The sequence below is a fragment of the Serinus canaria genome, chromosome 1A (genome assembly GCF_022539315.1).
Source record: "Serinus canaria isolate serCan28SL12 chromosome 1A, serCan2020, whole genome shotgun sequence".
Taxonomy (NCBI): Eukaryota; Metazoa; Chordata; class Aves; order Passeriformes; family Fringillidae; genus Serinus; species Serinus canaria.
Window position 1 is genome coordinate 20,748,190 of NC_066314.1, and position 17,494 is coordinate 20,765,683.

Consider the following 17,494-nt stretch of genomic DNA (forward strand, 5'->3'; position numbering starts at 1 on the left):
ACAACTTTCCGGGTCTGCCCCGAGCGTCGGCGACAAGAGGCTCCTCGCCTCTCCGCTCGTCGGGCCCAAACGGCGGCCGCTGCCCGCGGCGGACCCCGGCGGCAGCGGTGTCGTGGCTGCTCCTGACCCGGCCCCGGCCGGGCAGGCTATCCCCGAGAACCGGGTGGGCATGTCTCCCGCTCCCAGCCCCGCCGAGGGAGGCGGCCGACGGGTCTGAAGGAGAGCGGGTGAGCCCCGCCGCCTCCCGGCCATGCGGCCCCTCTGCGCTCCGCTCGCCCTGCTCTGCCAGGTGCTGGGTGCCTGGGCTGCCTGCGCCCTGGCCCCGGACCCCGTCGCAGCCTCTGGGCCGCCGGCGACCCCGCAGCGCGCCCGCTCGCCGCCGGCCCCGCCGCCCCTCGCCCCGGGCGGGCGGGCGGCCGCGACGCTCCCGGGGCGCGGAGCCCTCCCTGGCGGGGCCGACGCCGCACCCGGCGGAGCGGCGGGGCCGGGCGGCAGCTGCGCGCCACGCGGGGCCCCGGGGACCGGGCGACGGCGGGCGCGGAGCAGCGAGCCCGGAGCCCGCGCGGCGGAGAGGAGGGGCGGGGCGGGCGGCCCCCGCTGGCTGCCCCTGAACGGCTCGGTCGGCGGCGAGGGCAGCGCCGGGGGCCGCGGGAACGCCACGGGGCGCCGCGCCCGGCTCCGCAACCCCTTCTACCCGCTGACCGAGGAGTCGTACGGCGCCTACGCCGTCATGTGCCTCTCCGTGGTGATCTTCGGCATCGGCATCATGGGCAACATGGCAGTGATGTGCATCGTCTGCCACAACTACTACATGCGGAGCATCTCCAACTCCCTGCTGGCCAACCTGGCCTTCTGGGACTTCCTCATCGTCTTCTTCTGCCTGCCGCTGGTTATCTTCCAGGAGCTCACCAAGAAGTGGCTTCTAGAAGACTTCTCTTGCAAAATCGTCCCGTACATTGAGGTAACGTCCGTGGGAGGTGGGGATACGCGGACCCCGAGCTCCTCTCCCCGCCGCAAGCCTAAGCCGTGTGCGGGGCCGGCGCTACTCGCTGTCATTGCTGCCGGCCGGGGGCGTCCCGGTGCGCTTTGGTTCGGGTTTCCTGCGTGCTCTTGCGACGGAGCGGGGCCCCGCACCGGGTCCAGCGGCACCAGGATTTCTGTCGCTCCCGCTGGGTGCGTCCGGCGCTTCCTGCCACTCGCACGACTTCTGCCAAACTTTCCTTGTTCCCTGTGACCCTGAAAACCAAGTGGTCCTATCAGAATTAGATTTCAAGTTTTCTGCTTTGCTTATTTCAGTAAAGTGGAGATGAGTCAGGAAAGCGGATGAAGGGCTTGAGGGGATCGTTTGTAAGGAGTGATTGTAAAAATAGGATCATCCCATCAAGGGAATGTCTGGGCTCTTAACTTATATTTCAGCGTTCAAATCTCACGTTTATTTAGCTGCTGGGGTTTTTTTGTTTCTTTGTTTTGTTGTTGTTGTGGTGTGGTTTTTTTGGTGTTTTTTTTTTTTGTTTTGTTTTTTTCCTTTTGAAAGACACCAGCTCCGTTTAAACTGCAGCTTCTTGGCAGCTGTTCAGCGGCTCTGTCAAAGAAGCTCTCAGACAGCTGGCCGCAGTCCTGCCGGCAGTGCTCAGGTTGTCCGCTTTATTTATTTACTGGAACTGAGCATTGAGGCATGCTGCTACCGTGGTAGCCTGGAGTTCTGGCTGGCTCTCCTGTATTCCCAAAACCTTATGTTCAACATTATTCTGCAACTGAGAGCTGAGGAAACAACTGGTGGTTTTCTTGTCCTAAGAACGTGCTATTAGAAAAAAAAAAACCCAAACAAACAAAAAAGCAGTCCCCTATCCCCCTCCCAAAAAACCCTCAAATACCCAACTTGTTATTAATATAGAGAGTGTCAGTTTCAGCAGCACAGTAGTACACAGTAACACAGAATTAACTATCAAATGATACTATGGTATTTTAAAGTATTAAGGAAGATGTGTGACCTGTGTAACCATAAAATTGCCACTGCTTCTTTCATTTGTTTAGTTTATTACTGATGGTATTGGACAAAGGGTGGAGCTGCGTTGTGCTTAGTTGAATTCTAGGCCACCTGCATTTAAAAAACTCAGAGTACACTTAAGCGATTTTCATTTAGGAAGACATGATGCAGTAAATATGTACTTATTGAAAAACTGATAGTGCTTGAATCCTTTAAAATTACTGAAATGAATTCTGGGGCTGATGTGTTAACCGGTAAAAGTAAGTAGCCAGTAAGTAAGTAGCAGTGTTTTAAAAGTAACCATTTCATTTTAAATAGATACTGTAGTTTGTGTTTCGAGGACTTTCTTGTGACATTTCATAACCCTTTTTTGGTGCATCCACATGCAAAGTTGAAATAGACCAGTAGTTTAGATGATTTGTGTGGCCACACAGTTCCTTAAAATTAGTTCCTTATGCTTTGCAGCTTTGGGCACTAAAGAGTTTTTAAAACTGAAAGTCGTTTAGCTGAAATGCAGTTGCTGAAATTCAAAACTGTAATCCTGAAAAATATTTAGCTGCTGCTATACACCATTATAATTTAATGTTACCTTATTTTTTCACTCTAAAGTTCTGTAGCTGTCTAGAGTTGGTCTTATTCAAGAACTGGCACCAGTCCAGTCAGGTGAACCGGTGGCTCTGTTAGGCTAAATTATCACTGATGTCTAAAAATAAAGCATTTTCCTAGTCCTTGAGGAAGTATAATAACTTAGTTCTAAAGTTAAGTTCTTAAGAACTTTAGTTCTTAGTTACAAATATAAAGAGGTCTAGCCTTAGGGTTCTGTGTTGCTCCCAGAATTGTATATTTTTTCTTCAGTGGTCATTAAATATAATACTCATGTATGTAAAGTATCTCATTGCCTTGAGAGGAGTAAGTAAAAGGCTGGATTTCTCTCTCTGTAAACTGTGCAATGAGTGGCAGATACTGAACACTAGTGGATCATGACTCTCCACAGTTCACCTGGAGCCTGGAACGAAGGACACTGTCCTATAGATCAGGATTTGACCCTGCTGAGTGAGGCAGAGAAGGCAGGCAGAGCAAAGGTTCACTGCTTTCCAAGGGTTGATCTAACCTCAGGGGCATTACACAGTGACACTGACACCACCAGGAGCAATGCAGATGTGTAGCATGTCGTGAAACCCATCCCATATGCAGCTGCTGCTCCTTGCTCTGTCAAGGATTGTTTACAGCAGTACATTCATCTGACAGCTGAACAACACTCTCTTTTCCTTTGTAACTCACCTGGGCAGGCCCATCTTTTTCTCACACGGAGGGAAAGGGTGAAGTCTTCTTGCCTCCTTGAGAGGAAAGCTTTGACAGCTATCTTCAGGAGAAGTTTCCAGACCTTTGTGGAATACAAATGGAATAATCTTCCTGAAGATGGACACATTTTAACCTCCTGTCTGTATTTTCTATAAGTTTGCACAGTATTTAGTTCTTTTAAGGGTCTCTTGGTTCCATTTTTTCATCTATTTATTTTGGGGGGGTTGCATATGCAGTTTAGAGAGAGAGCTATGTGTCTCACCTGGGTTTGTAGATCCAGAAATATCTCGAGTATCAAAATCCCTTATTGGCCTGAGTCTTCTGTCATACCAGCTTTTACTCTCAGAACTAGAGGACAGGGGATGGCTGATTATCCACAGCAAGTGATGCAGTGATCATAACATTTTAACATAATTCAAGCATGCTTTATGTTGTTTGAAGGTTTCAAGTGAAAAGGTATTTTCAAGGTATTTCCCAGGGAAATACCTTGGGTTTCTTAGTTCAGCCTCTTGTGGCCAATTGGTTTTTATTTGTGCTGTTTTATGGATATTGTATAGAATTCCAATAAAGCATCTGCTGCTAGTGATAACACATATGCATGCACAATCTGGGGAAAATGCTCTATGATATCTTCCTGTACATTTGTATAGGTAAAGACTGAGCTTCCAGCAGTGGAATGTCTTCACAAATTTAACTTAAAGGGCAGTTTTCCCATACTTAATAAAGATCTTCTATGACAAGTACATTAAGCAGTGATTTCAGCTATATATTGTATTACAGTATGGCCACCTGCAACTGCTAGTTTTGAGTGTACTGAAAAGGAATTGAGGAGGGAATTTGAACAACTGATGCAGCAACTCTTCCTGTAAGGATGTGTGGAGATGTGCTTCTCCTTTGCCCTTTTAATACTCTGCCACTTTTCAGCACAGTTCAGAAGTCTAGGTTTTGGCATGCCTATCTGAAGTGTTTACTTGCACACTGCTTGTTTTGTCTTTCATATACTTTTGTCAGTATTACTCAGAATCAGGAGACATGAGGTAAATGACAATAGAAAGACAATGAATTTGGCTAATTCCTGCTGATGTGGAATCCTTTTGGTTTTGTTCAAACCACTCAGTCTTTTGAGCTTTTGAATCTAGTGCCAGTTTCCCTACTTACAGATTAATTCTAGGCCTTAATAGAAAGAAATATAAATGTAGACAAAATCTGTACTGTTACTGTGCTTTTAAATATTTTACAACTATTAGTCATGTGAAGTTATTTTTTTTCTTTATTTTATTTTAATGCTGAAAGCCAGTAATGATTAAATAAGTTGTTTAAGGCCCAGAGCAACTTACACAAGATGACAAATGGATTCTGTCAGGTAGGACTGGAAACCTTCTTTCAGGCTCAAGAAGGAACATTGCTTGAGTTGCGTGCATTTTGCTCTTGGAGGTTACACGAGAAGCTTTGTTTGAGGGGGTTGCATTCTATGTCAACAGATTGAATCAAGCTGCTTATGGCCAAGTAAGAGTTTAGAACTGAGGAATGGTCTAGCATGAGGGTTTGCAGAGGCTGATTTACCATCCTGTGCAGTCCAGCACAGAGCAGAATTGCTGAGGCCAGTGTATGGTACACAGCCCTGAATCAGTGCTAGTAAACATGAGGCCCTCTGCCTTTCCCAGACACCTCACAAAGAACAGGACAAAGTTTGTGGTGTCCTCATCTGGACCATATCATGCGTACAAGACTGGCGTGATTCTGGAGCAGGCTGACAGTAAAAGCCTTTGAAATCTGATGCCCAAACTCTGAATGTGCTTTTGGCAATGACTTTGTGGCATCACTCCTGTTTCTTGTGGGCAAGTTCCAGCTCAGGAAGGCTATGACAATTAGTATTCTTAGTGGAAAGCATAAGGATTGATTTGGACTGAAATACGAATTACTCTCTTTTCCTGGAGCTGATCCTCCAGGGCAATTTGAGGTAAGGCTTTTTCCCATTTCTCTTTACTTGACAGAGGTAAGCAAGAAACACAGAGAAAGCTGCTGTTCTCTGCCTGTTCCAAAGCTGGGAGAAGAGATCCTTATTTTAAGTTTCACTTTAGGGAAGCAAATACATTTTTAATGGGAGTTTATAAAAGCTGTGTATTATCCGTCTTTTCTGTGTCTTTTGATGTGCGGCATTTTCTTTATGTCTCTTCTTTGACTCTAGTCAGAGCTGTGCTCCTGAACCTCCAGTGACTCCTCTGGGTCACAGACAAAGACACTCAGAGATGTTTGCAGTTTCAAGGCTTCATCATCAGAGTTTTCTAGGGCAATGGCTTGATGTATCTTACTGAGCAGAATATCTTCCGTGCTTATCACACAATAATTATTTAAAGCTGAACTGTTCATATACCTCTGCCCTTTAGGTATTAATGGCATGATGATGATAGCTGCCATGTTGGTTGTTCTGTCAGTCTTTCCTCTGCAAATCCTGTCCTTAGGATCCTGTAAGTTTTTGGCTAAACTTTGCCTGTGGCATTTCAGCATGGAAATGAATTTGTGTCAGAGTAGGTTTAAAATTGGGTCAGAAATATTTAAGTTACATGTGTGTGGAGAGAAAAAGGCAGCATCTGTGATCTCAGCCCTATTGACTCTGCTCTGAACACTAGCATGTATTTCTCCATATGACAGGATTTTTCCTGCAGGAAGAGGAAGAGGTAGATTTCTGTCTGTAGTTCCATTTGCTGCCAGTAAGAACTAGTGCAGGAGTCCCTTGTGTAGTGTGATGAGAACTTGACCCTCAGTGGAGAGTGATACAGAAAAAAGAAAAAAAAATGTACCTATTTGGTAGCATGGTAGATTGCAAACAGGAAAATGAACAAAAATGAAATCCTTTTGTGTTTTGAGATATTTCCAAGCCCCTGGATAAACATGTGGTGTACTAGTGAGTATTTCCAGTGCCCTTATAGTCTGTTGGCTTTTGCTTCCAGCTGAACTCAAGAGCAGCACATGGAAGTGGATTCTGATTCTAAGCAGTATATCTTGTGATATACAGAAGTATAAGATATTAAGAGTAAATATCACATAAAGCATGTGGGCTTTGTGACTCCTTGGTGTGAATGCTGATAGTACTTCAAAAGAAACAACATTGTTGCACCTGTTATTCCATGTGTGTAGGATCATCTCCCTGATAGTAGATTTCAGAACTATCATCTCCTCTTTCAGATAGGTGATGTAGATTTTTACTTGGAATGCATGAGATAATTGCTAATGTCAGAGCTGTACACTGGCCCCAGAGCTTGGCCACTGAATTATTCTTGCCACACCACAGTAGTGTTTTCACTGTGAGACTCTTCCCTATTTTAATGCTTAAAGCCAATCATGTTTAATAGCACATCTTGTGAGAAATACAGATATCTTTTTCTTTTTTAATGATGACTGTTTTTCTTGGTTTTGTTTTGGGGTTTTTGTGGTTTTTTTTTTTTTGGGAGTGGAGTGGGACTTTTTTCTTAAAAGAACAGAAATCTAGATAAATATTACATTGTTGTTTGCAATGAGTTGATCTTTTATTTTGCAGTAGTCTGTTCTTATTGTTGAAGTCTGTACTGTAAGTGTAGAGTAGCACAAAAAAAAGTATTACAGTCTGTGCTAAATTTATTTATTTATCTTAGGGAAAACTGACAAATCTACAGGGGTCCCCCTGGTATGTTGCATTAACATGTTCAAAAGCTATGAAGTTTAATGTGTATGTGGAACAGACATCAGAAAATGATAAACTATAATGGCTTGAGGAATAAAAAGTCATTTATATGATATAACAGGAATGGATATACAGAACCTATGGGGTGTCACTGATAGCTCAGAGGTGGCTTGGATAGTAGTCACCAACCTCTTCTGTAGTTCAGCTCTCTCATTGCAATGGGAAAATGTTTTGTATACCCATCTTGTCTTGTAACAGAGGAAGAGTGCCATGTAGTTTTAAGAAATTCTTTGCTATCAACAAAAAATGTATTCTGTCTTAGAAACTTCAGCTTCAGCTGGTAGAAGGGTCTGCTTCTTTTAACACCTTTATTTTAACATCTTCAATATAAGCTTAGTCTACACTGTTTCCATCACTTCTCCATCAGAGTGGTCGCTGCCATTTCTAGCCTGGAGTTGCTCGGAGCTGCTTGATTTCCATTCTGTTACATTCGCTATCTTTTGGCTTAAGTAACTTTTGTATCTCATAATACATTTTTTTTGTAGGTGGCAGCAATGTCACTGCTTGTTCTTTGTCTTACTGGGTGGAATGACCCAACCTCTCTTTTATATTCGCTTACAGAATTTGGTCTTTGTTGGACTTTTCACCCAAGTCACCTTTTCTGATTTTGTTTCTGGTTTTCATTACTTTTGACTAGAAATTAGTGGGACAAAATTGAGTTTTATTCCCACAGCCATAACTCACTATAATACATCTACACTGCTCTGCTGGTTAGCCAGAGTCTCTGCTCATGGAAGCCAGGGCCAAGAGCTGTGGGACCACAGCCAGGAGGAAAAGTAGGGCAGGCCAGGAAAGGCCTGGGAACATTTTGGTAATTGTTAAAGTTTGTGAAAGGGGAACCAGTATCTTGGAAGAGTGGACAGGAGAACAACAATTATGCTGAGCATTTCATGAGTTTGCTATTGTTCTCTGTGGCCTCAGTTCCCCAAATCAGTTTTGACACTGCTGACCTACAGGTGGTGAGCTAATGACCAAAGGTTTATGCAGTGTCTGAAGGAGCATCACAGTGCCCACTAACTCTGTCAAGGCTTTTTAAAGAGCAACAGTGTTCAAATAGATTCTTTTGTAACAATGATTTCTTCTTCTGTCTGTGTGTGCTGTAGCTAGCAATCCCTTCAACAGCAGTTCTCTGCCCAAATGGTGTGGGTATCTCCTCAGAGCAGGGGTTCCTTCACCACTTGCTCAGAGTAGACTGATGGTCATTCAGTTGGAAATTTGGGGACTTTTCTGATTTCATGTAGTAAGAGAAAGTTGTAAAATTATGTCTTCCTGAATGTCTATAGGCTGCAGGAGAATCTTCAGTGGACAATAAGGAAGTAAACCAGACAACTAAGTGATAATCAAAAACTGCTGAGCCTGAGTTGCCCTTACCTTGCCTCATTTCCTGCCAGGTTGGTGGAATTAAGATTGGAAAGGCATATCAGACACTCAGCTGTTAGAAGAAGAGCGCCATTAAACTCCATGCAGCCTTGCACCACTTTGCAATTTATTAATTTGTGCTTTACCTTCTCCCTGTCAAATTAATGATCTTAATTCTGTAGTTGCTTCAAGACAATATAATACCTGAAAAGAAAAGTTCTCTGAATTTTTTCACACTTTCAGCTTAACTTTAATTATTAGTATGGCTTGTACGAAGAAACACACCTAGACTGAAATTGTGTGAAGATGCAGAATGCATGTCCCAGTTCTCACCCATAGGTTTTGAGCAGCACCCATTGATTTTGCTGGCTATTACTCATAGTCTGCTGTGTGGACTAAGTAATTCAATCCTTGAATTGCTCTACTGCATTTAAGCAAGTCAGCTGGAGTGAATCCATGATCATCTGCTTGAGTGTTTTGTTTGGTTTTTGCAAGCTTTTCCATGGCACCACTAACTCTGCTAATCTACAGAAAATAGGAGACTGTTGCTTGTTCCAGGGAAACACTGCCTTTGTTTAGCTTGTTTCATCAGTAAATCCATGGGAGGGTTTTCAAAGCTGCCTTCCAGTATTCCTAGTTGTTTCCTCTTGCTCTATTTCCCTGTTTGAAGCCTCCAAGTTGCTGGTCAGTTAATGTGACAGGAGCCCCGTAGGTTATGTTTCTTCATGGCAGACGTGTCTTCTTTCATTAGCCCAGCCCTAACAGCTGCAGAGTTTAATGTCTGGGCGCTGTGTAGCAGTCTGTTTGCAATGAAATGCTGAAGCAGTACAAGTGTCTGCCTTGGCGTGGGGGAGGCCAGAGCTGGAAGGGAATATCTTAATGTACAGAGACTCAGGGATTTTTCTGTTTTGCTGATTTTTATTTCAATCCCTAGTCATCTCCAGATCTTAGTTATTTTCCTGTCTCTTATAATTGTAGCAAGCTGAGTCCTGAGCCTTTTGTTATTCATGTTGCATGTTAAGGCTAAAGGTTTTGCTGTCACTGAGAGATTTGAAGGCTGCGCACACATTTAAATATTTTGGAAACAAAGTTGCTCATCTTGAATTTAAAAATCTGACTCTGAGCTATGATACATAAAAATCATATTTCATTAGCAAAGTTTATCACTGTGCATTAGGATTTCCCTGTAACTATTTTTCTTCAAATGTTTTTTTTTTGCCGCATTTACCAAGCTTTTTTTTAATCTTGTCAGACAATTAAACTTTCAAATCAATGGTTGCCTATTAAAAATGTTTACAGGAGTGCCTTGTCATAATTAAATATTTCTGCAAGTTAATTAGTAAGAGATTGCATCTTACTTATTTCGTCTTTTAGGAAGCTGCTTCAAAGAATTCTCCAACCAAGCCAACATCTTGCAGTTGTAATTCCAAGTGCCTTATATTTTTCAGTGAGAGTCAATTTTAGCAATCTGATACGGCCATTAAATATTGAAGGCCAAAATTAATGATACATTTATATAATTGTGCTATCTATCTTTGAAGAACTTCTTTCAGAGATGGGTAAACAGTGTTATTTCAATATTATGGTGGAAATCAGAAAGTGTTTCCTAAAGTCTGCCTGTATGAAATTTAATATAGCATTGCACATCAAATTTTGATAAGCAAAATTATAGTGAACTGCCTAATATTACTTTACATTTCTCAGTTAATTGCAGAGATTTGGTTCATTCATTATAAAAGTAAGCATTCTTTCCATTTATTAGCAACATTATTTTAGGGTTTTTTTCCTTCACAACACATCAACAATTTTTCAGCATAACACGTGTATGCAAACACAAGAAAATAAGTGAATTAAAATTCAACAGGACACTTAGTCTTTCTCCAATTGAAGTTAATGGGAGTTCTGCTTTAAATTTGAACTGAAGTTGAATTTATTGCTAATAGAATTAGGCCAAAATGTATATGGTCTTCTTGCAAATTTATTTTAGGAAATTAAATTATAAACAGGATAAAATGGTAGGAAATGATGTTTCATGACAGCACAAGATTTCTGTTCATGCATAGAATAATGATTATTAAAGCTAGAGAACATAAGCATCGCTCTGTACTTCTTCCTCACAGTACATAATTGATAGCTCTCTCCAATCCATCTTCAAATCATTTAAAGAAAGAAACTTCTTCCGTTTCTCCTGGCCTACAGTACACTCTCCCACAGAATGTTTCCTGTGAAATTAAGCCTGGGTTTTCCTTGAATTTTTGTAAATGAAATATTGACTATTGGTTATATAGAGCCTAACCACTGTAGTGAAGATTAGTTTTGCACAGGTCCTGGAAGTCTGAGGATTTCAAATACAGTTTCTTTGAACTCATGGAGGGGGATGATTTTATGTGCCTACATCCCATCAAAATTTTACTTAAAAGCCTAAGTCCACAAAAATAGTTGTTGGATCCTATTCAATTCAGTAGCTGCCTCATGCCCAGGGTTTTGCAGGTATGGAAGGTTTCATGTTTTGATCCCCTGCATGCATGGTGAACTTGTTAGGTGGTCATAACTTCTGCTGAAGGGACACTTTCCTATCTCCCACTTTGACTTAAAATTCCAACCCTTGTGGTGGAACCAATCTTACTGGAAAACACCTCTTAGAAAGAAGTGAGGAGAGGAAACAGTTTAGTTTTAAATTTCAGTCAATTCCTATATTTTTTTTTTTCCACTCAATGTTGCACAGATGCTTGTTGGACCTCCAGGGGAGTTTGGCACCAAGCTGGAATAAGAATTGTAGGCGAAAAAATAGAAGCATGTACCCTTTTTGGAATGCATGCTGGATGGTAGCTAAGTGCTGTCTGTGATGCTTCTTTTGATGGTGCTCAGCACCATGGTGCTCAACTGCTTCTCTTCCTCCCCCCCTCCCCCTTTTTTTTCTCATTTTCTTTTCCCTTTTCTCCCCCACATTTTTTTCCCCCTCCCCCAGACAGCACCTGTGTTAATCTGTGCTGCCTTTCCTGCTTCCCAGGTGGCCTCTCTGGGCGTCACCACGTTCACGCTGTGCGCTCTCTGCATTGACCGCTTCCGAGCCGCCACCAACGTGCAGATGTACTACGAGATGATCGAGAACTGCGCCTCCACCACGGCCAAGCTGGCCGTCATCTGGGTGGGCGCGCTGCTGCTGGCCCTGCCCGAGGTGGTGCTGCGCCAGCTGGCCACCGAGGAGCCCGAGTACAGCGGCAGCCCGCCGGGCGAGCGCTGCGTGGTGAAGATCTCCACGGCCCTGCCCGACACCATCTACGTGCTGGCTCTCACCTACGATGGGGCGCGGCTCTGGTGGTACTTCGGCTGCTACTTCTGTTTGCCTACCCTGTTCACTATTACCTGCTCCCTGGTGACAGCGAGGAAAATCAGGAGGGCAGAAAAAGCCTGCACGAGGGGGAACAAGCGACAGATTCAGCTGGAAAGTCAGATGAACTGCACAGTGGTGGCTTTGACCATTTTATATGGATTTTGCATCATTCCTGAAAACATTTGCAACATTGTGACTGCCTACATGTCCACAGGGGTCTCTCGACAGACTATGGACCTCCTCCATCTCATTAGTCAGTTCCTTTTGTTCTTTAAGTCCTGTGTTACCCCAGTTCTCCTGTTCTGTCTCTGTAAACCTTTCAGCCGGGCCTTTATGGAGTGTTGCTGTTGCTGCTGTGATGAATGCATCCAGAAGTCTTCCACGGTGACGAGTGATGACAATGACAACGAGTACACCACAGAACTGGAGCTCTCCCCATTCAGTACCATTCGTCGTGAAATGTCGACTTTTGCTTCAGTGGGGACTCACTGTTAATTCACCTTAGGACTTCATTTCCTGCATCTTTTTCCTTTTTCTTTTTTTTTTTACTTCATATTTTTCTTCTTGAAGCAAAATGCAGGAAAAAAAAAATCACTGTTGAAAACTACTCTTGAAACCAATCTGTATTAACAGTCATGCTTTGGAAAATAATTTCTTTGGTTATTAAAAGGAAAGAGAGAGAGAATGAGAGCCAGCACTCAGTTGTACATCATGAGGTTTTGTATGGTGCTAGGATTTCATTGGTTGAGGAGGAGGATCCATATCAATTTATTTAATTCTGTAGTATTTTTTTGATAATCACTGTAAAATGTTTATATAGACATTGTGGGCTTTGCAAGGTGTTTTCATGTAAAAGACGTGGTGGAAAGTATTTGAAGGTAGTTTTAATCAAATTACTGTACCCTATTTTGAGAGGACTTGGGCTTCAGAGAATTTATAAAGTAGCATAAAAATAAATGAGGTTTTATTCTTTAACTTGATTGTCAATCTACGTTTAACAAAGACACCGATGAGTAGTATTAAATTGCTTTACTAAGTAAAAAAAAGAACTTTGCATATCATAATTTAGGTAGCCATATTTAATTAACATTTGAGTACTTACACTTGGAGGATATAATTAGAGTGTTTAAAAAAGATGATTATAATGGTATTAGATTTATAGGAGTGGGTTTTTTAATGTTATATTATGAAGGTTCAATGTGCCTCATTGAAAATTTTCTTCTTAACCTGCAGGTATGCAAAATCTTGAGTTATTTTATACTTCTTACAAAGAAACACTCACTTTATCACTGAATTTTGTCTCATGTGATTTCAAAATGAAGATTCTTTCCAGGATGCTATTGGTTTGAGTTTATTTCCTCCGTCTCTGTATATATAGCTCCTACTGGCTTCAGTGAGAAGCTTCATTGCTGAGAAAGGCATTTTTTGTGCCAGAGGTTTGCTGACAATAAATGTGAGGGACTGAAACATGCAGAGAGTGAATTCCTTCTATTTTAAAAGGTATAAACACACTTGCACACTTGGGGCTTGACCTAGAGCCCATGGCAGTCAATGGAGAGGTTTCCATCAATTTCAGAGAGCTTTGAATCAGACTGGCATCTCCTATTTGTTCTGGGATGTGTAGCATGAATATTAATCACAGGGGCTCTGTGTGCTGGTTCAGAACCATGCTGCTCTCAGAGACTGCTATTCACTAGCAGCTCACAGCCCTGAAGCTGGTTTTGAGAGCCACTGTGTGTTTTGCTGATGGCTTCTTGCTGTCCACAGAGTTGTTAAAATGAGGAGGGTATGTCAACACTGCCAGCAAGTGTGATAGAGTAAAATCCAAAGTTGTTATAAGCATGCCAGGCTGGAGACTGCAAAGTGCCTATCCCTACCAGCAGAGCTTATATCCCCACTCTTGGCTGAAGCAGACATTCTGTTCTTGGCAGGCAAGCGGGCTCGTATTTACACTGGGCAGCAGGCTGAAGTGTAGACACATGCTGAGGAACTGAATTTTTTATAGATAGCTTGTATTTTATTACTAATTAAATAAATAATGCAGCTGTATTGAGCAGAAGGAACATTTCATACATTCATGCTTTGAAATTAAAACTGAATATAACTGATGCAGTCTTATGTCCCTCTGATACCTGCCTCTATATGTGTTAAAGAGCTTACTCTAACTTCTGGAAAGGTCTCTATTTTTTGTTTGTAGATTCCAGACTTAATGTATCTAATCTTGGTAATATTCTTGGGCAATCAGTATTTCTTGTTTTTCTTTACCATTTTAACCTATAATAATTTCAACTGAAAAAAACCCAGATGAAATTAATTAATATGAATATGAATCTAAATATATATGCATATGAGCTCTTCTTCTGACTTTTAAGTCAGATACTGGGCCCTAGCAAGGCAGTCTGCTTTAAACACAGGCAATTGTTTCTGTTAAGAACTTGAGAAATTACCCAAGTTTTTTAAGTCCTATTTACCATGCTCAATCACTTCTGAAGATGGCAACTGTCCCTTCCTTGTAAAACCTTTCATTGACTTGGCTTTGCTTGATTACATTCAATAAAGTATGAAAGGGATTAAAGAGAAAAGATGGAAACAAAAATCTTCCTCACTTTAGTGCCTGTGTTTTCTCAAATACATATTCCCATCTCTGCATTTTGATTGTTACTATTCTTTTTTACCTGCCAATATTTATAAAGAATGGGAATAAGACTCTCTTTTTGTTCCTTGCTGAGAGACCTGTTTTCCTCAGCTGCCTTTTCTGTTAGAACAGGGGCTCAAGGATCTTGGAAAAGAACAGCAGAATGGGAGGAAGCACTTTAAAAGAAACAAATGAAAAAAACAGAGAATTTACTTGGAAATATGAAATTATCACACTTTGCTATTTTAGGTTCAAATTGAGCCCGGACACGAAATGTCCCCATTGCTTTGGATATAAGGTGCTTCCAGCTTTCCTCTCAGCACTGGGCATGTGTGAGCTCTGCTAAGGACTGTTGCTAGCTCATGGGTTGCATGTTCTGTGTCCCAGAGAGGTGCATTTGCTTCTGCATTTAAACTTTTCCACAATACGCGTGGGATAATTCTGGAAAAATCAACCAAACGACCAAGCCAATCAAAAAACCAGACAAAACCAAACCAAACCAACAAAAACCTCAACAGCAACAACAAACCCATACCCAGCAAAAAAATGGACCCCCACACATAATGATGTAATAAGTGATTGGAGAAGATAGGATCCAAAGGTCAGTAATGCTGTGTTTGAAGATACATCTTCCTCCTTGTGTGGCAGAGCATTCTCCAGCCAATGGGGCTTCTTTGTACCCTGTGTAACCTTGCCTTTTCTGCTGCTGAAAGAGCATTTTTCACAGCTATTTCTCTGCCTTGCCATGGATAACTGTAGCAATTTGACACCCTTTTATTCTAATTTGTTCCCTAAATTGGTTAAACTAATACCTCATTAGCAATTTGTATTGTTGCAGCCATTCAAGTGTCATGATAAATGATTCCTTATGTTAAAGATGCAGTACTGCATTGCATTTCTTCCATCCAACTTTCGGGGTTGATTCTGTGAACTCTTGAAATTTTCTTGTGTTTGCTTTTCATACTTTCTTTAATATTCTTCAGCATTAAATAATAATTCTTTATTATTCTAATAATTAATAAGCTGCTTATGTCTGGTTTGAATCCTGTTCTGTCAGACATTTGTCCATTAATAAGAGGGAATCTAATAACTGAGGATTTGCTTATTGCAAAGATTTAGTTTTTTACCTAAACTAGATAAAATTGCAGAGCATGGTGATCAACATAGAAGAGTGATGAAATGGAAAATCAGATTGTAAGGTAAGAAAACCTTATAACTTTCAGGTATGTAAGCCTTTAATACATTAGCAATAATTGTCACAGCCCTGGTTCCATTGAGAAATTCAAACCCATGAAACTCTAGTAAGTATTTCAGTATCTCCAATGAAAACATTTCATGACCTTTATCAAAATATAATTGTGTAGGCCAAAGTACAAATGGCAAATTATTGAGTAAAGTCTCTCAGATGAGATCTCTTATTTTACCACTTCCAAGATAAATTCTGCATTTAAATTATGTCAGTGACTTGCTCAGCTCCTGTTCTGTCATTGAGACCATGATGTAAGCTTTCACAGCTGCTGCTCCAGCAGCTCTGGGAACAGCTCCTAAAGACACTACAGAGGTTTCCAAGCATGTTGTCCTGCATCTCTTTGTAAGAATTTGTGTGATGCTAGGCTCCATGGGGAGACTGTTCTATTGTGCTCATGGCACTCAGAAGAAAACTAGATTCTATGAAATGTGAATTGCTATTGAAATTCTGAGTAGCTTACCCAAATTCATTAAACAACTAGAGTATTCAAAACCTCTCCTAATATCTGTGAGCCATTGTGTTAGACACAGTGTAAATACATGGGACTTGCCCTGTGGGTGCCTGACTGCTGTTGATGTGCTCAGATACATTGCTGAGCTGCTTCTAGGCTTTTTTTGCCAGGTGGCATTAACAGAGCTCCCAAACCACTTAAATCATCCCCTTGTTATTGTGCTGGAACTACGACTGAAGGCAAAACCTGCTCAAAATTAGTCTGTCTCCTTAGGAGGGCTCTCTTTTCTGTGCATGGAGAGCACATCTAAGGTTACAGGCTGTCAGTGGATAGAGGCTTAGCACAGTAGCATCCTAATGTATATGTTTGTGAATGTTCTGATGAATCAAAAAATTAGGTTCTGTTACTTCTAGGATGGAAGAGCAAGATTCAAAACCCCACTCTGCTTAATTTATAGGTGAGACTTGAAATTGGGTGGTTCCACATACCCACAGAAAGGCATAACTGTAGTAATAGACACACTGGTGTTATTACAGAGGGGAGAAGCTATTAGAAGTAAACTGCCTGCAGAAAGCTGAGTCATCTTACTTAAGAACTTAGACTTAATGATTTGTCCAAATTGCAAAGGCAAGCAGGGATCTTGAAATGAATCTGCTATGTCCTGACTTCTTATGTCTGCATGATGAAACAATCCTTATTTCCTCATATCACTGAGAAATGTGATTAGGAGGAGTTATAACTTTCTTCCTTCTTTCTTTTTCTATGAAAAGCTCAGCCAAAGTCAATGTGAGCAGATTATATGAATCATTACAACTTAATGGTATCCTACATGTACTGTCTCAGTGTTCAGGAGCTGTATTTTTTCACTACTGTTTTGTATTTGATTGAGTCATTTAACACCTGTCCTTGGTAGGTGTCAAATTTTCAAAACCTGGGTATGCTTTGTAATGAATAAGAAAATGAAAAAGTCACAGACTGAGAGGCTCCAGGGCACCCAGGCATCTCGGATAGATGATGAAGACAGAAACACTGACTCATGTTGAGAGCTAAAGGTTCACCAGTCAGGAGAGCTGTGTTTAATCATGCACTGCATTTAACCCCTAAAATCTAGGCTACTTGCTTTCCCTATGGTATAATTTGGCTGGTTCAGGTTTTGGGTTTCAGACACTAAAAGCTGTGACAAAGACTCCCTGGCATTTTCAAAATGACAACACAGAAAGCCAGTGCTCTGTTTCTAGTGGTGACACATTCCCTATGTAGTGTTACCTGCAGTGCCAGGATCCATCAGCCTGGATGTCCCAGCCGCCTTCAAGGAAGAGGTCAAAGATTTATGTCCTTGTGCACAAGTTGTGCATGAAGATTTCTTATTACTGAAAAGCAGAAGATATTATCCTGACTAACATGCTTGTGGGATTTTTCTTCAAGTAGAAATCAAGCCTGTCAAAGTTACAGGATT

General features: G+C 41.7%; 1 protein-coding gene across 1 annotated transcript; it reads left to right on the plus strand.

Moving 5' to 3' along the window:
• Nucleotides 1-250: 250 nt before the first annotated feature.
• Nucleotides 251-13,766, plus strand: GPR37 (G protein-coupled receptor 37). The gene is made up of 2 exons (XM_030238672.2): nucleotides 251-961; nucleotides 11,380-13,766. Exons 1-2 carry the CDS (start codon nucleotides 251-253, stop codon nucleotides 12,196-12,198), a joined length of 1,530 nt encoding a protein of 509 aa, XP_030094532.2. The 3' UTR covers nucleotides 12,199-13,766.
• The last annotated feature ends 3,728 nt before the right edge of the window (nucleotides 13,767-17,494 follow it).